Genomic DNA, 23,404 nt, shown 5'->3' with positions numbered 1-23,404 from the left:
CACCAGAAGATCACTTATTAGCACACTTTTATTCTTCACTCACTGATTCAGTATTTACAGACACTATAGCGGGTCGGGCTGCTGTACCATCCCCCCGACAGTTGCTATGTACAGGTAAGGGGCCTGCTTGGATCACCTGTATCTAGCAGAGGGCACAGGGCTATCTGGGCCTGGAGCTTGAAGCAGTGCTGTGCTTACTACCCCACTGGCATCAAGCCCTATGGGAACACAGAAGTTCTAACTCCTCTTGACCCTGTCCCCTACCCTGAGTACCTGCATGAGGCCAAGGAAGCTGGCACGGTCGGGAGAATTGAATAGTGCCAGCCTCATTCGAGCAGCCCTGCCTCTGACATTCCTAAGAGGAGACATGGTAATACTGAGGGGCTAAGTAGTGGCTCCTCTGGACCCCAGAGACGGAGATTAGGAGCCTAAGGTAGGCCCACGGCCAGGGCCACAACACTGAAGGCAAAGAGCCCCAGAGCCCTGCTCTGACTCACTAACAAGTCTGGGTGGTACGAGGACAGTTCAAACACTTGTCTCCACGATAGCTGTGGGACCCTGATAGGCTGTACATCCTACTAGGATACCCCATGCCCATTCCAGCTCAGCAGCCAGGTCCCTGAGTTTGGCGCTCTCCCAGAAGGAATCAAGAGTAGTAGGCCAAGCTTCTTCACAACAAGGACAGGCTGGTGGCTGGTGCTAGAGCACCAGGACCAATGCCTTCTGGGTTTCCCAGCTGGTACTGTGGTTATAAGAGACCTGGGCCCAGCAGAATGACAGCTGCTGGGAGAGAAAGCAGAGTCAGGAAGCTGGCCATGTTAATACAGTGGCAAGATGGCCAAAAGTCAAAAAAATAGACATCTCCAACAGGTAGAATATATATCCTGCTGCTCCTCAGATGGCCGTGGAGGCCACAGCACCCTCCAATTCCAGCTGCTGCTTCCTGAGCATTATGGAGCTGCCTTGTCCCTGCCAGACCCCAGAGCATAATGCAGAATACACATCCCATTCCTACTCCCAGGGCCTGAGCTCTAGCTGAACTATTCAGTAATACTTGGAAAAGTCGAACAGTGAAGGGCCCTGGTGAGGGCCTTGCGGCAAGAGAGGCTGCAGAGTCAGGGCTAGAGGTCCTCACTGGCGTTTGGCCTTGTAGGGGCGAGAGCGTTTCCGCCTATCAGGCTTCCGCTGCTTGTGAAGCCGACCAATGCTGACCCCTTGGCGGCGCCGCACTGAGATGTTCTGCTCCACCAGGTTGGCCAGCATTCCTGTAGAGGGCAGAAAACGCCTTAGTAGGTGGCTGTCTCCTAGGCTCACTCAGCCCTCCCTGTGCTCTAGTCTGATGAGCTGAGGATGAATTCTTAGGAGGTGGGAGTGGGAAGGGAGTGTGAGGAACATGACCCTCAACAGGGCAGGACAATTAAGACCAGCAGGCAGGCAGGAGGTCACCTCCTCACCTTCCTGAGCCAGCATGGATATGAAGGTGCAGATGAACTCATCATAGTTGTGGGTCCTTCGCTGGTCATCAATCTGTGGAAAAGAAGGCAGGTGAGGGCATCACAGCTCACCTTCTCAGAGCAGCTGGTCCTTGGGAGAGGACAGAGGAACGGGCAGTAGAGGGGTCACCCACCTTGAACTTCTTCCTTTTCTCCACCTCCTCCTTGAGACAGGCCTCATAGTTTGCAATCTCGGCCTCTACACACTTTAACAGTGCTAACAGCTCCTGCCACAACCCAACAGTGTACCTTAGGGGCCTGACTGGCACCAAAGCTCCACTACTAAGAAGCAACTAGAAACACGAGTGAACAGCCACAGTCCATGGGGCTATCAATGCCATCCGATCCCAAAGGGTTTCCTGGCTTTAGCCACCAACTTTCACACCAAAATTCCAATCAAGAACCCAAAACCTGGGAGTAGGGGCCTAGGTCCTTCCCTCTGCTAGGAAAAGGCGGCTGAGAGAGACTTACCTTGGGCGAGTACTTCTCTCCACTCAAGGGCTCACTGGACCTGTTCAGCCCAGACTTGTCTCTGCTATCTGTGACTTCCACCACCTCCTTCTCCTCTAGGCTGCTGGACCCCTGGCTGCCTTGGCTTGATCTGGTAGAAGGTGAGGAACCCTTCCCACCCTCTAGGAGAGAACATAAAAAGATGCATCAGAAACATGACACTTTGTAGTCACCGGGCCACATCCCTCCTTCTCCTTGGGTACACCGAGTGACCAGTGCAGGAGTTCAAGGCCCACCTGTGAGTGCCAGGGGACTCAGTACACCATCCTCAGCAAGGTGCAGCAGGCCCGTGCTAATGACAGGACCCAGGTCACGGACAGCACGGTTGTAGCGTATGCAGTCAACACGAAGTAGGCTGTCATCTTCTCCAAAGAGCACCTTGGAGATGTGAGAGGTGACAGGGCTAGAGGGCCGTGTTGGGTTGGCTGAGCGGATGGGTGAGCGCAAGGGTGAGTTGAAAGCACTGCCAATCTCAGAGGCTGTGTCCGTGCTCTCATTGCTAGGGGTGGGTGAAGGCTGCGAGTGTGTGGGCACAGCCACGGCTGGACTCCCAGCCCCACTGCTAGTCTTGATGGACAGAGGAATTGAAAGGTCTTTCTGAGACTCTTGAAGCTTCTCAGTTAAGACATTGATGGTGTTGGGCTGCAGCACTGACAGCTGCCCATCTGAAGAATTGCTCAACGATCCTGGCTTCCCTGTCCCCTTCCGCTTGTATCTGTGGGGTCCAATAAGAGGTAAAAACAGGGAATGGGCTAGGTGACCACACCCAGCAGTGTCCAGAATGGCTCAAATACAATCTCTTCTTCCCAAGCCCAACTAGAAGCTCCTAACACTTGATCCAAGCAATCTGACAGCAATGACACCCCAAGTGCCACAGTACAGGCAGACGGTCTCCACTCTAGCTCCTCACGTCTAACCTTCCAGGACTACATCCTCCAACAGAACTGCCATCTTACCAATAGATCACCTCTCCAACCTCTCTTCCTAGCCCAATTCTTTGAGATCGTACTGAAAGATCACCTCAACAAAACATGTTGACACATAACATGGTAAGATGTTTACCTCCCTCTAAACCTACCATACATTTTTTTTGAAGACTTGGGGTTAGCCCCTCAAGCCAGCCTCGTCCAGGGCCTGCATTCTCTAGGCGCCTAGTGATCTCTGCAGAAATGCCTTCTCAGGTGACAGGGTGGAGTATTTGGAACAGGACCTGAGGTACCCAGAGCTTGAGAGCTCCTCAGAGTCAGGACTGACCTGATGGCAGAACTGGTATTCTGCACATCCTCCTCCTCATCCTCATAGTCCTCCTCATCATCAGAGTACTGCTGGGGTCGGACTGGAACTCGGCTGCGGCCCACACCTGCCGCCAGGTCTTCCTCCTCCTGGAGCAGGCGAGAACGGCAGTAAGAACAGAGCTCACCCAGGCTGGGCACGGTATTGCAGCTAGGGAAGAAGGTAGCTTGGCTCTTGGCTGTGCAAAGTGCTTCTAAGAGAGACAGAATGCCTTGCCTTTTGAGTTACCAGGAGAAACCTTCCCATGTGCCAAGGAGTATGCCCAACTGTGTAGCCGGCAAAATAGACTTAAATGTCAGAGGAGGAACTCTCCTGACCACCTTAAGGCCGTGCAACCATGGTGTGGTGGGGCCTATGAGTATTAGAGGAGCCTGGTCATCAAGGCCCAACCAGAGAATCAAAGAGTAACACTGGGACCCAACACTGCAGCCTCCCAGATGAGGGGCTTCCACCTTACCTGCATAGGGGATTTGGCATAATTGTGATTATCTAGAAAGGCTGGCAGCCGCTGGACAATAGGGGTAGGGGTTGGGGGAACCCCATTGAGGCTGCTCCCTGAAGGCTTCACCACCAGCTTAGATTTGCTGGGAGGACTATGGGTTGTAGTTTGTGGGCACGAACCAGCCACCTCCTCTGCACCATCTGAGACAAGGCGGAGTATAAAGAGGACATTCAGCTGGGTCCGTAAGAAAAGCCTACAGTCTAAGCCTGTGGCAGTTGTTTCCCCAGTGAAGACCACTAACAGGATAGGCAGGTAAGCTCTAAGTCACACAACGAGATGGGGAAAAACAAGACAAACAAGAAGGGAGCCTATAGAGAAAATAATAGAGGTGGGGTATATGGATGGGACAGGATGGACCACCCAACACAGAGGGGTGTGGGTCTAGGGTCATGACAGTCCTTTAGGAAAAGCTCACTGTGCTCTCCCTGCATTTTATGGGGAAAGCTTTAGTACTGGGATTTCCAGCCTGCTGCTAGGGCCTCTGTACCACCGCCCAAGTACCTTCTGGAAGTGCTTGGGTCTCCCCTGTCAAGCTAGGATGGACAGCTGAGGCCCCAAGTCCCTCCAGTACCTGTGTGAGTGCACTCAGAGGCCGCCGGGGTTCTGCCCGCCTCTAGCCCAAAGGGAGACTTGCTGCTGGCTGGCTTGCTCTCCTCAGGCAGTTGTGACTCTTGAGATTTGTGGGTCTGAATCAGCTCTGGCTGTGTTACTCTAATCAGCTTAAAACAAAACACAAAGCTTAGAAGAGAAGGATAGAGCCAGGTTTCCCCCTTGGACAGCAAAGGGCCTTGACCCTACCCAGTCATTTATTTAGTGTAAAATAAAAGGCCAAGTCACAACATCTTTTTAGAAGCTAAGTTCTACTACCCCTACAAAGGAAGCAAAGGAGAGTTAAAGCCTCTGTCTACAAGACACCGACTTGGGAACTGGACAGAGTCAGGGAGCATTGGACTGGCATGGACAGGCAACTTACCTGCTGCAGGGCCTCCAGGACTGTTTGTCGGTTCCCCTTCAGCACATGCAGCCTGGCCTCATACTTAACCCTGCGGTCAGGCACCACTGCCATCAGGTTGAAGCGAATGTCATGGTAGGGCTCCCTGCAATCACAGTGGCAGACATGAGAGAACTTCCCACCCCAGCCCTGCTGTAAGACTGAGGCAAGTATCTTGTTAGAGCTCCTTTCACAGTCACATCTGTAGCTGTTAAGTACAGGCCCCACTCCAATAGGCAGCCAGCAGCCAGAGACACACACGCCAAACACCTTGCTGTACCACCCAAGCCCCAACAAGGCTTGCCCCTCCAGCCCAGCCCAGAGCAAGCCACAGGCAACCCAGGCAGGAAAACAAACATTAGAATCCCAAGGCCCAAGCCTGATCTTGCTAGGTGCCATGTGGCCTTACAATCTACAGATGATCACACATCTCTCTTTCCCACCTAAAGGGGACATAGCTCCAGAAGGCCACAACCAAGGGTCCTTACCCTGCAGTAGCAAGGCCGATTCGCTCCATGATGACCCTTCGGGCTTTATCTGTCCACTCCTCATCCTCTCCCCAGGGCCCTAGGGAAGACCGAGGCAAGGAATCAGCAGGTGGGAAACTCTGAGATGGCGTAGGCAAGGTTAACAGATTAGTGCGGTCGAGCAGCTACAAGCTAGTCACATAAACAGTAGAAGGTGAAATCATGGCAAGAGTTAGATGTCCCGTACCCACTCATGGGCCTACGTCTCAAGGATCTAAAGTCCCTGAGATCCAGAAAATCAGAAGGAAGCATGAGAAACCCAACAGGCCCCTTCCTCTGAAGGCCTACCATGATCAATAGGGTAGACTTTCAACCCATCCAATTCAAAGAGCCGTCCTGTGATAGGCACATAGCTGACAAAGTGAAACGCCTCCATGGTCCGCACTGCACTGAGGCCATTCTGTTTCTCAGGAAGGTGACGTGGTTCTGGCCTGAAAAAGAATAAGGTTAGAGGGTTTGGGGATTTAGCTCAGTGGTAGAGCGCTTGCCTAGCAAGCGCAAGGCCCTGGGTTCGGTCCCCAGCTCCGAAAAAAAAAAAAAAAGAATAAGGTTAGAGATACCCTCCACCACCCCTACTCCACATCAGCAACTACAGCTCTCACCTACCTGGCATGGCTATTATGTGCCTTGGCCAGTTCAGGGGCATTGCCAATCGCATATCCTTTGCTCTAAAAAGAAGATAAGACTACATAAGAACAGGCTGTCAGGTGAGCCTTTGGACAGGGGACGAGGTCCATAAACCAGGCTTAGAGGTATCCCAGGAGTTTCAAACAGACAGATGAACGCTCCTAAAGGGCTGCTGGTGGCAGGTGACACCTTACTTAGGACCTCCCAAAGAGATGGGCCATGCTGGCTTTACATGGTAACCAGTGACTACTGGGGAACAGCACAGCCTGATAGAAAAAGTCACAACAGAAAAGGTTCTGACACCGGTAACCTAAGTCTTTTCCTTTTCTACTTCTATCATCTCATTTCTTAACAGCAAAGCCTAAAATCAATTACCTTCCACATTACTTATGAGTCAAATAAATGATGATAAACATTTGAAAAGGAAATGACCACACAGTACCAGATACCATGTAGTGGCATTACCAATGGCTCTGAGGGTCAGATGTTTCCAGCCACCAGTGAGCCATGATTTAAGGTACTGCAGCATACCTCAGGGCTGAAGCCTTTGGTGAAATCCTTCATTCGACTCAGCGTGGGCCCCAAATCCACATTGCTGCAGTTCAGAAGCACGCTCAGCAAGGCGTGAGTGGCACAAGAGTTGGGAATCAGCTATAAATCAAAAATAGTCACTCATATACCCTCATATTTACTCTGTGCCCCAGGCAGCCCCTGCCCACATTTATTGAGAATGAAGACTAAAAAAGATGTTAACATCCTTCAGCTTCCTCTGCTTACCCAGTCTGTACTCATTTAACACAGACCAACTAAATAACTCCTATCCAGGGACACCACTGACTATCGAGGTTTCCCCTTCAGTGAAAAAGAGCTAGGTTCTGCCTGCCAAAGGGTTTCTGCAACATCCACTCTCGGTACCAGTCTAGCCTCCCCACTGTCACTCCCACGCAATACCAGAAACAAGCAAAAACAAAACCAGCATCCTGGCCGTCACACAAGCACAGAACTCGGCAGACCTGGTGAGCAAAGAACATGCTATTCACGATGTCATCATCAATCACAGATGTATCATCCACCAACGTAGAAACCTTGCGGCGGGACCTGCGCTCTTCGATCCATTTGAACAGGAAGATAAATCCATATACAGGCCTAGAGAAGCAAGAGGCAGATGACAATCAGCACCCCCTTCTTTCTCTCCCTCATCCTTTGCACTGAAGGGCTCTGGCACTGAGCCCTCCTCTTCCCAAGACTGTATCCAACATGGCTCTCAGACCTCAAACCCCAGAAGCCTGTAACAGGCAGCCAGGTATGAACTTGATGCTCTGAAACCCCACTCAGTTTCATTATGAAGTCTAGGCAAGAAGGAAATCTGGAACTGCCGGCCCAGGATGAAGCAAGGAAGGGATACAATAAAAGGCACAAAAACTTTTGATGAAAAACAAGTACCAACTCTCACTGGTGGACCTCAGCCTCCAGCCCTAGTACAAGTAGTAGGGTACGTGAACTTCTGAACCAGTTCCTTCACTTCAAAGCTGTTAGGATCTCTATGCCTCTATTCTATAGATTACCAAACCAAGAATCTGAATTTAGGTGCCTTAAAAAGGGCCTTGTCACACTAACCAATTGATACAGGATGACCTTGTTTAGTTTTGTTGAGACATGGTCTCACTAGGTAGCTTATGTTGGTCTCAAACTACTCAGGGATCTGCCTGCCTCTGCCTCCCAAGCACTGATATTAAAGGAGTGTACAACTACTACTGCTAGGACAAATTCTGTGTGGTGACTAAAGGCACAGCACACATGGTTATGTAATTGATGGCCTGTTCGCTTACAAAAAAGGCACTGTGCAACACTGTGTGACCAGACGGAGGCTTACTGCTGCAAGACCAGAAAGGCAGCTGAACTCCCAAGACTGTACTCCAAGAGCCCTTAGGGTTGAAAGGGGGGCTACAGCTCCCTTCCTAAGGGAAAACACTGAGGGAAGACTGGGAAGGGGAAAAAAAAAGTCCAAGAGGGCACCCACAAAGAGTGACGCATTCTTAAGTGATATTTTATAATATTTAGGTTTTCTAATACTGCCTCCCTTGACGGGGTACTATTCCCATATCCCTTTCTCAGCCCTCCGGAGGTAAGGGGTGTCCCAGCCACTCACCCCTGGCATTTACTCTGAAGGTCATAGATCTCCTCCACTTGCACCCCTTTGACACCTACAATCAGAAAAGGAGAGGTCGGCAGGGCAGCCTCAGGTTCTGCAGCGAGAACTCAAGGACCACCTCCCACATACACACCAGCCAGGGCCCGACGATCGGGGGTAAAGGGGTTCTTACCGAAATCTTCCACCAGGAGGGTGAAGAGGCCTGGGTGGGAGGACAAGAAGAGGGATTTGTCAGGCAGGTGAGTCCGGGGCCCATCCGGCCTCCCCAGCCCCCGGCCCGCCGAGGCCCCTCCGTACCCGGGTCACTCTCCAGCTCCAGCCAGCCCTTATTCATCTTCCCGCGGAGCGGTCTCTCAGCGCCATGTCCAGGCCCTGCTAACCCCGCGCCGCCCCCACCGGGAGCGCCCACCGCCCTCGGGGCTTCTCAGCCCCACACAGACAACGGGCCGCGCCGCGTCACTCACCCGCGCCGGGAGTACAACGTCATCACACACGACGAGCCTAATCCGGGGCTGGCCTTCCGCCTGCGCGGAGGCCGGATGCGCGCGCGCAGAGGCGAGGATGCGCACGCGCGGAAGATGGGTCGGGCGCGCGACTGTTAGCGCGCGGCCGTTAGCGGTCCCCGTTTTGACAACTGTCTGCAACGCTGAGGTGCCCGCGGGCCACAGTCCGCGTGACCCATCCCCCGTTAGCGCGCTCGCCTCCTTCGACGGCGCAGTCACCGCGCGGGGCGGCCGCCCGTGAAGTAGCTACCACGTCTTGTGTCAACGAATAAAGCTCCGGGACAGCGGCGCCCTCGGCGACAGCTGGGTGGGCAACCTGGGCTGGGAGCGGTGGCCCGTAGCTTCCGTGAGAGCTAGCAGCGGAAGCAACCTCCAGCCTGGCCACACAACAGCCGCCCCGCAGGCGAGACCTGAGCCTGGTCTGGCATGCGCGGAATGCTCCTTGAGCCCTCTTCTGGCTGTTAACTTCGGGGGACGGTTGTGGCCACACTGACACGTATTTTCCAAATAAATCGTTTATTCTTGCGGCGGCGGGACCGAACACGTTAATATATTTTTAATTTACCCAACACTTCTATCCAGTGATACAACTTGGTAAGCGTTTCGAGCGAGCATCCGCCGGGTTAGGAAGTCGCGGACTGAGCAGCTTGCATTTGCCACGACCGTCCTCAACTGTTTTGAAGATTGTTCCATCTTATAACTACCAGTGTGCACAGACTCCTACTCAAGTAACGTCGTGGTCCAGCGATGCAAAGAACTGAAATCTCAAGGTTTATTTCCATTCTAACACGGTCGGGTTTAGCGCCAACAACTAGGAAGTAAAGTAGTAAACTAGGAACATGGAAAGATTGAAGCCAGCATCTCACTCAGCCCATCCACGTTTAGTAAGAAAACATGTCAGCTGTGCAACTGCATCTCCTGTGTTGGGAAAAGCTAGCCTTAAGTTTTGATGGCTTATAAGCAGTTAGTTGGCATTTAGAAGAATAGTTTGACATTGGTGAAGAGATTCTGAATCCCCAGCCTTGATTTGAGGCTCTGTGTACTGAAGTATAGTATGTCTCTGGAGGGATCTAATTGACTGAGCTGTCTAAGAAATGCTGTCCTCCTTTCTAGACATAGCCCTGGTAAAGGGAATAAGAGATAAGGGATAGTACACATCTTTAATCCCAGCACTTGGGAGGGAGAGGCAGGCAGGTCTACAAAGAGAGTTCCAGGGCAGCTAGGGCTACACAGAGAAACCCTGTCTTGGGGGGGAAAGGAGCTAAGGGATGATCTTTTGTTATTTTTTTCCCCCTACTAGATGGGGTTATGGCTTTTTTTTTTAAAGATTTATTTTATTTATTATATATAAGTACACTGTAGCTGTCTTCAGATACACCAGAAGAGAGCATCAGATCTCTTTACAGATGGTTGTGAGCCACCATGTGGTTGCTGGGAATTGAACTCATGACCTCTGGAAGAGCAGTCGGGTGCTCTTAACCGCTGAGCCATCTCTCCAGCCCGGGGTTATGGCTTTTAAGTAGGCAAATCGCTCAGATTCCTTTTGTTAGGAAGGAGCTACCATATTTAACTGGGTAGAACAGGCACCCACACTTGGGTAAGAAAAGCGCCTTTTTCTTGAGTGTTGTCCCACTTAGTAGAAACAAAGAACCATTTGACTAAGTCAGTCAGGGGTTCCAACATCTTATACTGAGATGAGATAAAATTAGAACACGGTAGTTGATGTCATCAAATCTCACCTAGGATCACTGACTCTGACCTTGGCCACCATGTTTATCTCTCTTAACTCAGTCTCCTCAACTTGAAAATAAGAGTTATTACTGTGCCTAGTGTGAAGTGGCTGAACGGTTCTCGGCACAATTTAATCATTGACCAATACTAGCATTAATATTGTCTAGGACCCTTTTAGGAAACGAGTTGATAAGTGCACGGCTGCTTTGATCTTGTAGAATTCCATAACTAAATGTAAGATTGCTAACCTACCTCGTTTATGTTTGTAGCTGGAAAAGCCTGTATTGTCTTCATAATAGCACAGAAGAATTGTAGATAGGAAGGACAGACGGAAACGAATGAGGACTATAAAAGAAAAAAAGGAACATCCAAGATTGAGGTACAGTAGGTGACCTGAAAGAGTTGGGGAAACTGGGATTGGGGATTTAGCTCAGTGGTAGAGCGCTTGCCTAGCGAGCGCAAGCTCCTGGGTTCGGTCCCCAGCTCCGAAAAAAAAAAGAAAAGAAAAAAAAGTTAGGGAAGCTATAGTGGCCATTGATACACGAGGCACTTCCTGCTCCCTTTGGCATATTCTCAGGCTGTGGTTGGAGAGTGTCAAAACATACACCAGAGCTCGCCCACCACCACCACCACCACCACCAGGAGCCCTTCCTGTCTTCCCAGTGCTGTCCCCAGTAGCTAAGTGGCAGCTGTGGAACTTCACTACTTAAATCTCTATTGTGCCTGTGCTGCTTGATAACTGTGACCTGAGACAGCTCACATGTGCCTCAGTTTACTCATGTCAAAAATACCCATCATACAGTACTTCCCTGAGAGGGGTTAATCCCAGAGGTAGGTCTATAGAGTGAGTTCCAGGACATCAGAGCAATTATACAGAAAAACCCTGTCTCAAAAAACCAGACTGTAAAAAACACTCCCTTTTTAGAGTGTCCTTCGGATTTGTTGACTTAATTCATGATAAAGTGGCAAAACAGTGCCTATCACTGGAAAACAGTCTGCTTCAGGGCTGTTTTAGTGTACCTTGGAAGCTGGCAGAAGAAGATAAAAGTAGAATTACTCCTGAATCTTTCATTACTCCTGTATCTTTCTCAGTATAGGCACTGAGATGGCCCCACCTCAAGTAATTTAGTATATTTTACACTGTAAAAATGAAATATGAAAAACTGTCACAGAATTTTCAAACTATGGGTGGCATTCTAAGGGAAATTCAGAAGGCTTGTCAGTAGGGTCCTCAATGCTTTTCTTTCTCTTCTAGAAAAACTGCCAGGACTAAGAAGGTAACCCACAGGAAGCTGTCTTCAGGTCCTGGTAAGAGGGATACGGAAGTATTGAGCCATTAGCACAGAAGGCCGTTCCATGGGGCCGGACACGTTATCTTTCATTGCCAACCCTACTACTTTCCCAGATTCTCTACGATCCTAAAGAATTTAGTGTCTGAAATTTTAAAGTTTCCTATCTGAGGTTCAAGAAGGAATTTAAAGCCAGTTGAGAACAAAACGGTTCCTGATTACAATGTTTTAGTTTTTGTTTTGTTTTTACATTAAGGCGATGCAAAAGTAGCGTGCATTCAATAGAAACCCATACATCAAATTTTGGGCTTTGATCTTTTCCCAAGTTAATGATATGAGGTCCGATATTCTCTTGCAGTTCTGGGCAGTGGTAACAAGGCATGGGTCCTTGTAAGCCGTACGAACACAATGGGAAACACTCATTGCCGTGTGCTGTGCTGCTAAGCTGGTGTTTGATAGGCTACATGTAGGGAATGCACTTCCAACCTAGGATGTTTCTTATTTATGGAAGTTGTATCTAGATGAAACCCCTGTGTAAGTAAAGGAGCCTCCAGACTCCTTGCGGTCCTTAGGTTGTTTTTGGTGTTTTACTGGTATGTATGTTTACGTGAGGGCGTTGGATTCCCTGGAACTGAAATTACAGATGGCTATGAGCCACCATGTCGGTGCTGGGATTTGAACTCAGGACCTCTGGACCAGCAGCCAGTGCTCTTAACCACTGAGCCATCTCTCCAGCCCTCACTTTTCTATTCTTAATGGTCAATTCAAGTCACTCCTTAATCTTAATGTTCACTCTCCCAGTTTGCCTGCTGTGCTTTCAAGAACCTGGCGATCCTGAAAAACTAGGAGAATTTCTTCAGAAAGACAATCTTTGTGTCCATTATTTCTGTCTTGTAAGTATAAGGCCCTCTTTGCTTTGAATGTGTTACAGCTTTTGCTATACCAACTACTTTTGTATCTAGCCTCAAATTTATAGCCATGTTTGTTTCCATATAGTTTTTAATATTTTAAAATCCAATTTTAAAGTAAAAATGATATGATCTAAAACCCTCACAGGATAAAGTGTGAACAATAAAAAACATGTTGGGGTTGGGGATTTAGCTCAGTGGTAGAGCGCCAGGGCCCTGGGTTCGGTCCCCAGCTCCAAAAAAAAAAAAAATAAAATAAAATAAAAAACATGTTCCCACAATCATAGGCCTCTTTCCCTCCTCCCTGAAACTAACACTCGTTTAGATCATCCTTATGCTTCTTAGTAAGTGTAATCTGAAGATCATAAAATGAACCAATCTTAAGATCTCTTTTTATGAGCCTTGCCTGTATGTATGTCTGTGCCCCATGTGTATGCAGTGTCCTCAGAAGAGAGTGTCTTCCAGAAGTACGGTTACAGGCAGTTGTGAGCTGCCATGGAGATAACTAGGACTCAAACCTGGTCCTGCCCAAGAGCAGCCAGCACTCTTAACCACTTCAACCATAGATTTTATGTTCTTCCTGTCGGGCCTAGCTCAGGCTGGACTCTGACCAGGTAAACAGAAGGATTGCTACTTAAAATCAGCATTCCTCAGAATGCTTGTAAACCTGGTAAGGTGGGTTTCTAACTGTCAAGAAAAACTTTTATTTTCTTATCTGTACCCCTCTCCCAATAACCTACCTCCAGAAAGGGCATCTAGTTCCCTATTAAACAAGCCTCCAACAGATCAAAGCCCCATGCTAGTTCCCAGGCTAGACCAGCTAACTCACCTTCCTCTCACCAAAAGGTAAGTCCTTATAACAGACTGTGTACTCTGTCTATCCCAGGAGATGCTCACACAGCAGTTAAGAGTTCCAGTAAGCATTCCTCTGCACCCATGGAGCACTCTCAGTCAGTGGGTTCACTGCATGCTCACATCTGCTGCAGAAACATGGGAGGAGGAGACACTGGGCCACACCCCAAAGGGGCTCTGCCCCTTGTAACCAAACTGGGTGCAGATCATTTGCAGCTTCTGGCTCCTGCCACCCACCATATTTGACTACAAACTTCAGAGTCCACATCTCCAGCCATTTCTCTCCTCTACCCACTCTACTCACTCCTCCCTCAGCTGAGTGTCTTCCCAGAGCTGCCTGCCCTGTCTAGAGCCTGCCACAAAAGTCAGACCAGTTTGCCATGCAAGCCTCCCTATACCACCTTGGTCACCATCAACGTGGACAAGGGACACCCTTGGCGGTGCCCTTAGATTGAGACACTGTCCTATGGTGCTTATCCCTTCCTTCCCTGTGTCTCATCCCTGTGCTATTGGAATCCTCCCTTGGGTGAAGTGCTGTTTACAGACCCTTCCCCAAGTCTCTCCTAAGTCCTCCTCGCTCTGCTCCTGGAAATTCTTTGCTGCTCCCCTTTAAGGATGCCTTCCTTCCTGTTTGGACTGTCTGCTTTCTCTGGTTTGCCTGCTGGAGCCTGACCTGACCACGAGTCCTAATTACACGTCGGCTCCTCTCTCCTGCCTCCCCTAATCTCTTTCCCACTGTGGACTCAAGAGTCCATTAAGCCTGGCTTACATATGGTGCTGAAAGGATCCCACCCCCACAAATTGCTTGAGTATGTAAAGTTGTCTTTTCAGCAGTTGGTAGACATTTGGTTTGATTGAGTTTGGTGGACTTTTGTGAATAGACCTGCTAAGGACATTACCATGCAACTCTGTTTGTAACATTGCATTCTTCCTTCTCTTGGGCAGATGCCTAGGAGTGGGGCTGCTGTTTGCATGTGAGTAGACATGAGTGTGACGCTGCCAAGCCACACTCCCATTAGCAGCGCGGGAGAGTTCCAGCTGACAGTTTTTATCAAGTCTTGGTACCGTCCATCTTTTTCCTTTCAGCCTGCCTACTGGATATTACTAACGTCGTATTGTGCTCTTAATCTGTACTTGTTTGAGGAGTAAAGATGTTGAGCTTTTCATGTTGTGCTTAATTTTCTATTTTTAAATATTTCACTTATTTTTCACTGAATTTGTATGAATATTTTCTTTTGTTAAAAGAAACCAGATTTTGATCTGGGCATTGTGTTGAATGCTTTTAATCCAAATGCTTGGGAGTCAGAGGCAGACAGATCTCTGTGAGTTCAAGGACAGCCTGGTCTCATAGGGAGTTCCAGGACAGCCAGGGCTACACAGAGAAACACTGTCTCAAAAGAAGGAGCAAGAGAAGAGAAGAAACGAAAGTGGATTCTTTTGTCTTACTGGATTGTAAAAATTGTTTATATGTTCTGGATAAAAATCCCTTCTTTATAGTTATATATTATTTCTAATGATGTCTTAAATTTTTTAAAATTTTGATGTTGTATTTATCAGTTTTTCTTTTAAATTAGAAAATTTTGTGTGCCCTAAGTAGTACTTGTATACTATTTAATTACCTAGATGCCTTTATCAAAATCAATTGGCCATATATAGAGAGAGAGATAAATAGATATAGATCTGGAAAATTATACTATTAATCTACATGTGTCTATAAACTAGCACTCCACTGTCTTAATTCTTGCGGTTTTATAATGTCTTAAAATTAAATATGGTAAATTTTACAGTCTTTTTTAGGATTGTTGGGTATCAATTCCTTTCAATTTTTTATTTGTAATGTTCTGTGGTCCTAGTGAAAATACACTATTATGCATCATTTGTTAAATGTTTTTCTAAATATTTTGTTGTTGGATTATAGAAATATAATTATTTTGCATATTGACTTTGTATTCTACAATTTTGTTAAACACTTACCAATTCAACCATCGTATTTATTATTTATTTATTTGGGATTTTCTGGTGCTCTATGTAGATTGTCAGTGCCAAATTTTGTCCTTTTTTTTTTTTTGGTAGATTCTCATGTAGCCCAGGCTGACCTTCTGTAGCTTGACGGTGGCCACAAACGTCTTTCCTTGTACTTGTACTGCGGGGCAGTGTACTTGGGTACAGATTCATGTGTGTGTGAATGTATGTTCAGTTGTGTGCGTGTGGAGATGAAGTTGACATAAGTGCCTTTCTCTATTTCTTTCCTCCTGGAGTGCACCCGTCTGGCAAAACTCTCTGACATCAAGCCCCAGGGGCCCTCCTGTGTCTGCCTCCTTAGTGCTAGGATTCCAAGTGCACGTACTGTACTCGGCATTTTATGTCGGTGACGGGGAGCTTGTGAACAAGGGCTTTACTGACGAAGCTATCTCTCCAGCCCTGAGTTTGAACTTCTGATTCTCCTGCCTCTATCCCTCAAGTGTTGGCATTACAGGCATTTGCCACCATGCTCAGCTAGCTAGCTAGCTAGCTAGCTAGCTAGCTAGTTAGTTAGTTAGTAGGTTAGTTAGTTTGTGAAACTGTTTTATATGTATGAGTGTTTTGCCTACATGTCCTACCTGACGCCTGAGGAGGTCGGAGAGTGGGTTGGATCCCCTAGACCCAGACTTAGAAGGCATGAGCCACCATGCGGGTGCTTGGGAACTATCCCTGCCTCATGCAAGAGTAACAGTGCTCGCTCTCAACTGCTGAACCATCTCTCCAGTTCCCCTGCCAAGGTTTTAGTGGGGTGCCAAGGGTTGAACCTAGGACCTCATACATGCTAGGCAAGTACTCTCGCCAACCAAGCTACATCTCTAGCCCCCGACGTTTGCCTTTTATTTCTTCTTGCCTGGCTAGGGCCTTCACCCTAATGTTTAATAGAAGTAGTATAAATAGTTGTGCCTGCCTTTCTCCCACATTAGGGGACAGGATCTAGTTTCTCAACATTACAAATATACTTGCTGTAAACCTTTTTCCTAGATACAATTTTGTCAGTTGAACTTTTTATTCCTGATTTGCTGAGGATATCATGAATGTTCTGAGTTTTTCAAATGTTTTGCATATACTGACATGATTTTTCTCTTTCTGCATTCTTGGTGCAGGCCTTTCTTGGTCTTGCTTTATTATTCATTAAATAGGGAGCTGAATTAAACTTACTAATACTTAATTTTTTATCTCTATCCTCATGAGAAAAATCAATCTGAGATTTTTATTCATTGCAAATCCTGCCAGGTGTTAGCACTTGGTTAATTCTGATACATCAATAAGCATATACACTTTTTAACATAAAGTTAAACATACACGATTTTTGTAGGGTTTTCTTTCCATCTCATATATTATGGAGGTCTCACCATATAGAACATATAAACCTAGTTCTTTAAATAGATACCTGGTATTTCATATTATGGATTTCCTAAAATATTAAACTCCCATTAGAGGCTGTCTAGGGCTGGGCAGACTGGCGCAGATGCACGGTCTCAGCAAGTGGGGCTCAAGGTGGATGATCGAGAGCTCAAAGTCTAACTGAGCCTGAATTGCATGAGTCTCTGCCTCCAAAAATAAGGAAATACCAAAAAGTTAAAAAGGACATTTAAACTGTTTCTGTTCTTGAATTTTTGTTTATAAAAATAGCACATGTCCATTATAGAAAACGTGACTAATACTTAACAAGTATAAATAAGCAAAAGTCACTCATTGTGATAAAGACTTGAAATAGTGAGAAAATACGTGGGAAATGCTTAAAGCATCATTAGATGGAGCCTGCTGGTGGGAGACTGAGGCAGGAGTATCACAAGTTCAAGACTAGCCTTGACTACACAGATAAACCGTCTCAGAAATAAATATTGGGGCTAAAGAGAGGGCTCAGTTTCCCTAGCCAGGGTTCGGCTCCTAGAATCCGCAGGGCATTTCGCAATTATCTAACTCCAGTTGTAGGGAATCTGCCCACCTCTTCTGATCTCCTCACATACTGCACACACACAGACATGCAGACAAACACTCATACACATTCAGAAATCTCCTAAAAATAAGTTAAATACATACCCTAAGCTCCCATTGTACATTTTATAACTACTGCAGGAAGCCCAACATCCTAATACTTTTGAAATATTAAATGAGCAGAATGTCCCAATGAATTTAATAGAATCGGATAGCTTCTTTTTTCTTTTTTTTTTTAAAGATTTATTTTATTATATATGAGCATACTGTCACTGCCTTCAGAAACACCGGAAGAGGGCATCGGATCCCATTACAGATGGTTGTGAGCCACCATGTGGTTGCTGGGAATTGAACTCAGGACCTCTGGAAGAGCAGTCAGTGCTCTTAACCACTGAGCCATCTCTCCAGCCCAAGAAAAGAATATTCTTAAAAGTCCTGTACTAGTGGGTAATATAGCAGAGGGGGTGTGAGTGTGGGTTCTGTAGGCTCAAGTGTGAAGGCCACCTTTGTAACTGCCATGTGACTCCAGCCATGTCACCTGCCAAATTACACTTCAGTAGCCTCTTCTGCAAGATAAAAGCCATAATGGCTTCTGGGTCATATTTTGTCTTTAAAAGTATGAAGTAAATCAATCTAGAGAGAACATGTCCCCAGTGTTGACAAAATGGCAGAGTAGCCCTTAGCAAATGAGAAAGGCACAGATTCTGAGGCTCTGTGGCTTTTAACACGTTGTTTCTCCATGTTGGGTTGTCCAAAGAGTTGAAACAGTGCTGGAGTACCCAGTTCATATCATTGTATCAGACGTCATTAAATAACTTACCATGTGCGTACACAAAGGACTTCCACCAAGCTCCATTTCTTAGTTGTCCCTGTCATTGGCACCCCACCGTACTACTTGTGTGTGTTGACAGCCTGGTTCTGCTGCTCCCTAGATCCTATCTAGCAAACTGCCTCAGAAGGGCCAACCCAACAGAGGTCTCCATGGATTTATGCCTGAAGACATCAAAAAGGAGGCAGCCCGGGCTTCTAGGAAGGTTAGGATTTCTTGAAATGGGGACCTTGGAACAGGCCTTTCCTATGCATGTTTCAGAATCCCTGTGTGTGTGTGTGTGTGTGTGTGTGTGTGTGTGTGTGTGTGTGTGTGTGTCTGTGTGTCCGTGTGTGTCTTTCCTCGAGAGCCAAACCTAGTCCTTAAGTCCCATCTCTTCTAGAATGTATCCTAAGAGAGAAAGCAGCACCCTAAGAACATTCAGTGCTTCTTGAAGTTCAGTTTTAGGGTGCCCTGGACCACTGAGGGAAAGAGAATAGTTGTTGTTTCCCAGAATTTCCAGTCTGTAGAGAGAAGAACCAGAACTTGTGTTTGTTTAGGTTTTTCCGGTCACACAGCTTTGTCTGGAACCTCATTTGCAGGTCTGCTTTGTGTGCAAGAGAAAAGGAGCTGCTATCAGGTGCCAGAAGGACCAGTGTGTCCAGAACTTCCATCTACCTTGTGGCCAGGAAAGGGGCTGCCTGTCACAGTTTTTTGGAGAGTACAAGTGAGTGAGGAAGGAAGAATGCTGGCTACTCTTTGCAACCTGCCGTTTAGGCAGCGCTGAAGTCAGAACCCGGTTTTGACTCTAACAAATGTGTCCCTCCGCTCGATAATGGGAAACAGTGTCTTTGTCTTGGAAGTTTCACAGGGGCTTCTTCTTGCTTCCTGTCCCCTCCTTAAATTACAAACAGCTGGCTGCTTAGACAGCTGCTTATAACTAAATAGGGCGTTCAGTAATGGGGCGCTATGGAGACAGCCCTCCACAGCTCAGTGGGTAAGCAGCCATGAGAGGTCCTCTGGCTGTTCTTCACCCATTCACCGAGAACCAAGCAGACAGCTGATTTCCCTTCCTAGACCAGGCAGCTGGGAACCTGCATCAGCGACAAGCCAGACTAAGTCTGTTTACCCACCGCAGATCCTATTGTGGAAAACATCGCCCAACACAGAACATCCACCAGAGGAGTTTTGGGGAAAGCTGCGTCTTGTGTTGTGAAGACTTATCCCGAGCAAGTGTCGAGAACATCAGGAGCCCATGTTGTAGTCAAGCTATCTACCACCGAAAGTGTATCCAGGTGGGGCTCTCTCTGTTCTGGGGGTACCTTTCATGATTGCCCTGCCCTCTGCTTGGAACCAGGGCATCCTGGGAATGCTGAAGCATGTGTGGGATACAGAAGGACATACTGCAGGCATGTACCCAGGATCTGCTTCCAGTCTGTGAGCTAATAGTCAACCCAGTCATCCTTGGCCTGGGGCCTCATCATAAGATTGAGACTAGGCAAAATCTTCAGGGTTTCCATAACAAATGGGTGTTCCCAAGAGTGAGTTAAGGAGCCCAAAATCTCCCTCACTAGTAGGATGAAAGGGAAGGGAATGCGGTCAAGTATGTGACCTCTGCTGAGTCAACACTGCCAAGCCCCATGGCCAGAGAGGACAGCTGAGGCACTCCTGGGAACTCTCTTCAAAAGCCTTTCTGTCCCAGGCCTGACACTTGGTGGCAGCCCTCATTCTAGTACACCCAGACCGCCTTTCCTGAACGAGCAAGCAGTGAGGCGGACACGGGAAGGTAGCCTGCTTGTCTTCACGAATTCTTCTCTTACAGAAATATGCCCACACGTCAGCAAAGCACTTCTTCAAGTGCCCCCAGTGCAACAACCGAGAAGAGTTTCCACAGGAGATGCTGAGGATGGGAATCCACATTCCAGACAGGTAGCAGACAGCCCACGCGTGCGGCAGGAGCTGATCCAGGGGCTGGGTTGTGTGGTTTTCTAGATGGGAGGGGAGTGTGAAGATAGGTCAGAGATAGGCAGCAGCTGAGGCATTGATGCACAGTGACGTGAGAACGGTGGCAACTGTGCTTTTCAGTGGTCAAACGGAGAGGGAGATGGGCAGGAGGTGTGTTCCTGAGAGGGCACTTAAAACACAAATCTCTGGGGATGGAGAGTTTGGACCGCCATGACTGCACCACCTCTAGTCTCACAGCCAACCTACTTGCCGGCCTTGTGGGCAGCGCTTGGGCTTTGAACTCTTGCTGTGCTCGGCATGGCTTCTTCCCAGTAGACACGGGGTCACCAACAGGGTATGAGTCCCTTACATCTTCTTTTCCCACTGCAGAGATGCTGCCTGGGAACTCGAGCCAGGGGCTTTCTCCGAGTTGTATCAGCGTTACCAGCATTGTGACGCCCCCATCTGTCTGTATGAACAAGGCAGAGACAGTTTTGAGGACGAAGGGTAGGAAGAAGGTCCTGGGTAGAGAGCTCTGGCACTGTCATTGAAGCAGGAAGTCTGTTCTTGTCCACAACCCTCGGGATGAACCCATTTCCCAAGCCTCATATTTGAGCAGCCCCTGAATTATTCATGCACAAATGGTGGGTCTCCTTCGCAGGGTCTGTTTGAACCCACTGGAAAGACACTCAGGGTCAGTTACTTTCCAGATTCAGCCTGCCAGGGGATGTGCCCACCTGTGGCCTCTTATATCAACACCATCCTAGAGCCGTGGGGTAATATTAATATGTATAGCAAAATTACATTGATTTAAATGTCCTGGGGGCTGGAGAAATGGCCCAGTGGTCAAGAGTACCCAGCTTCTATTCCCACCATCCACATAGCAGCCTCCAGCTGTCTGCAGCTGTAGTCCCAGGGGAGCTGACATAGTCTTTGGCTTCCACGGGCATTGTATGCATATGGTCCACATACATGCATGCAGTCAAAAGACCCATACACATAACAAGATTCCCAGGAAGTTGTTTCTCCTCGTGGCTGAGGCCAGATGGTGGCTAACGTTCAAGAGTGACAGTTGGTGTCCTGATTGTCCCTGCTCTCCTGCAGGCGGTGGCGCCTCATTTTGTGTGCGACATGTGGATCCCACGGAACCCACCGGGACTGCTCCTCTCTTAGACCCAACAGCAAGAAATGGGAGTGTAATGAGTGTCTGCCTGCTTCAACCGAGGGTGAGGCTGGATGGACGGTCTGCATGAGAACTTGAATGGGACTGGGAATGGAGACAGCATGTAACAGAGGGGGACTCTGAGTGGACATGGTAGCTTTGGAAGGAAGTGGCTGATGAGGGGCTTGAGGACCTCTACACAGGAGAAACAGAGGCTGAGCCACCTTCCCTTTTCTCCCTCCCTTTCACCGCAGATTCTGTATCTGAAAACTTGGGTGACACCCCCTGTTGCAGCAGCACCTTCTGCCCCCACGAGCCTTTCCTAAGGGCCACCAGCCTGGAAGAGAATCCAGGCTCTTCCTGGACCAACTGGCTACAACCTTCCCTGTTAGAAAAGCCTGAGTCCTCTAGTGGAAGCAGCTGCCAGTCCTGGCGATCCAAAGGAATCAAAGTCACTAAGGATTGCAAAAAGTCCAAGTAATAGCCTCAGAGTGGTTCCTGCCCAGGACAGTGAGGTACGAGAGACCCTTGCCGCATCAGTTTGGAGAGGTAGCACTTTGAAACCATGAGACAGAAGGGGCCAGGTGAAGAGGTCTCAGGGGTCACTGTGTGCGCCAGCAGGGGAGTGTAAGGGCCTGTCCACCAGAATGTGATTCTCCTGTGCTTTCTCAAGCCTTCACTTGCTTGTTATTGACGAATAAAGGTCACCTCTCCGCTCGGGTCTCCTTGTGAATTGGCTGTGGAATCTCTAGTTCACTAAAGAATCTGGAGGGTACCGCTCAGCGTTCTCATTCCAAAAAATACCACTAGGATTTCAACATGGAGATAGATGTGTTATTTGAGAGGGAATCAGCTTTCTGGGTAACTGGGATTCCGGGGTGGGGAGTGTGTAAGTTCTGGTCAGTGAGCCAGCATAGCAGCCCACTTTGGTCCCAGAACAGACCTTGGTGGTGAGGCTAGGTCCCTGAGCTCAGCATAGTAGGATTGCCATCCTTGTGTGGGGCAGAAGGCTTCCACTTATTCTAGCCAGTGTGGTCGAGGCTCTGCAGCTGGAGTGAGCCACTCACACGGCACTGCTAACTGCTGTGACGGTGAACTTGCAACACCAGAACATTCGCATTAGGCAAGGCAGCTGGGATGGGAACCTGGCAGAGGGCCTGAAAGAAACTGAATAGAGCCTATCTTACATTTGTATGTTTTTAATGATTCCATGGGACTTGGCTTCATGGGGGAAACTCAGAGAATTGCCACATAGTGAATTCCCAAGGTTTCAGTGAGTCATTGTCACTAATGGTGGGGAGGGGCGTTCCCATTTCAATACTGCTGAATCCTGCAGACTTGGATCCAAGATGCGTGTAGTGATTGCCCTCAGATTTGACTAGAGTCACTCAAAAATATAAGTGCTGTTTTGTTACTATCAAAGTGTGTAGGAAAGTAATATATTCTTCTTAATACTTGCTTATTTTAAATCTGTAGTACATTCATGTAGAAGTCTGCAGCCTAGGAGTGGAGTTCAGTGGTTGGGCACATGCTTACCATGTGCAGGGCCCTGGCATGGCTCACCCTCCAGCACTCACATTCTTATAAGAATCATGAAGTCCTAAAAGGACTAGAATGGAAACCACTCTTCAATCACCCTTCCCTATTTCTAGTCCCATTTCCTAAAGGCCACTGCCACCATTTTTTAAGCAGTTTCCTGATTTAGTAACTTTAGACATTATTGACTTCGTATGTTCTTACACATGGGTTTAGTACTTCAGAGTCTATAATTTCAATGTCCATGACTTAAATAGTTGCATTATAATTTTCATTAATTTTTGTCATAGTATCACAAGTATAATAATGTGATTTATATATCCAGACAGGACATTATGTTTTAACTTTTCTTCCCCTAGTTTACTAACTGCCCTTCTCTTTTATTTAAGGGGGTGACACTGTTTTGTTCTGAGACAGCATCTCGATATGTAGCCCCAGCTGGCCTAGCACTTGTTACGTAGGTAGACCAGGGTGCCCTTGGGCACCTACTGCAAGCTCTAGATCCTATGTCATTGTCAGTCCCCCCCCCCGTTTCTAGGAGGCCCACCTGCTACACCCAGCCTAAGCTGGCTGTTCCCGAACAACTACTACCCTGGGTCTTCCAGGAACGAGACTG

The 23,404-nt window shown here is 47.9% G+C and overlaps 2 protein-coding genes across 11 annotated transcripts; one reads left to right on the top strand and one right to left on the bottom strand.

Moving 5' to 3' along the window:
* Window positions 1-10: 10 nt before the first annotated feature.
* Bap1 (BRCA1 associated deubiquitinase 1) lies at window positions 11-8,652 on the bottom strand. Of its 7 annotated transcripts, none has more exon segments than NM_001436675.1 (17): window positions 11-1,265; window positions 1,455-1,527; window positions 1,628-1,720; window positions 1,965-2,125; window positions 2,240-2,718; window positions 3,258-3,385; window positions 3,754-3,938; window positions 4,370-4,517; window positions 4,772-4,895; window positions 5,278-5,356; window positions 5,605-5,747; window positions 5,923-5,984; window positions 6,475-6,594; window positions 6,957-7,089; window positions 8,093-8,147; window positions 8,268-8,297; window positions 8,560-8,652. In NM_001436675.1, coding segments are annotated over 14 exon segments (1,947 nt in total). In that variant the 5' UTR covers window positions 6,975-7,089; window positions 8,093-8,147; window positions 8,268-8,297; window positions 8,560-8,652; the 3' UTR covers window positions 11-1,131.
* Window positions 8,653-21,985, top strand: Phf7 (PHD finger protein 7). Of its 4 annotated transcripts, none has more exons than XM_087588759.1 (11): window positions 8,653-9,368; window positions 10,599-10,708; window positions 11,585-11,637; window positions 12,420-12,511; window positions 15,452-18,372; window positions 18,749-18,873; window positions 19,285-19,441; window positions 19,969-20,075; window positions 20,481-20,597; window positions 21,195-21,316; window positions 21,507-21,973. In XM_087588759.1, exons 5-11 carry the CDS (start codon window positions 18,328-18,330, stop codon window positions 21,731-21,733), a joined length of 900 nt encoding a protein of 299 aa, XP_087444885.1. In that variant the 5' UTR covers window positions 8,653-9,368; window positions 10,599-10,708; window positions 11,585-11,637; window positions 12,420-12,511; window positions 15,452-18,327; the 3' UTR covers window positions 21,734-21,973. The 4 variants fall into 4 exon arrangements, with proteins under 4 accessions (XP_087444885.1, XP_087444883.1, XP_087444884.1 ...); XM_087588757.1 differs by having other exon boundaries at window positions 8,653-9,722; window positions 10,481-10,708; window positions 18,271-18,372; NM_001012211.1 differs by having other exon boundaries at window positions 9,288-9,368; window positions 18,271-18,372; window positions 21,507-21,985.
* The last annotated feature ends 1,419 nt before the right edge of the window (window positions 21,986-23,404 follow it).

This window comes from Rattus norvegicus, chromosome 16, assembly GCF_021556685.1.
Source record: "Rattus norvegicus strain SHRSP/BbbUtx chromosome 16, alternate assembly SHRSP_T2T, whole genome shotgun sequence".
Classification (NCBI taxonomy): Eukaryota; Metazoa; Chordata; class Mammalia; order Rodentia; family Muridae; genus Rattus; species Rattus norvegicus.
This window is presented reverse-complemented; position numbering and strand designations above follow the sequence as displayed.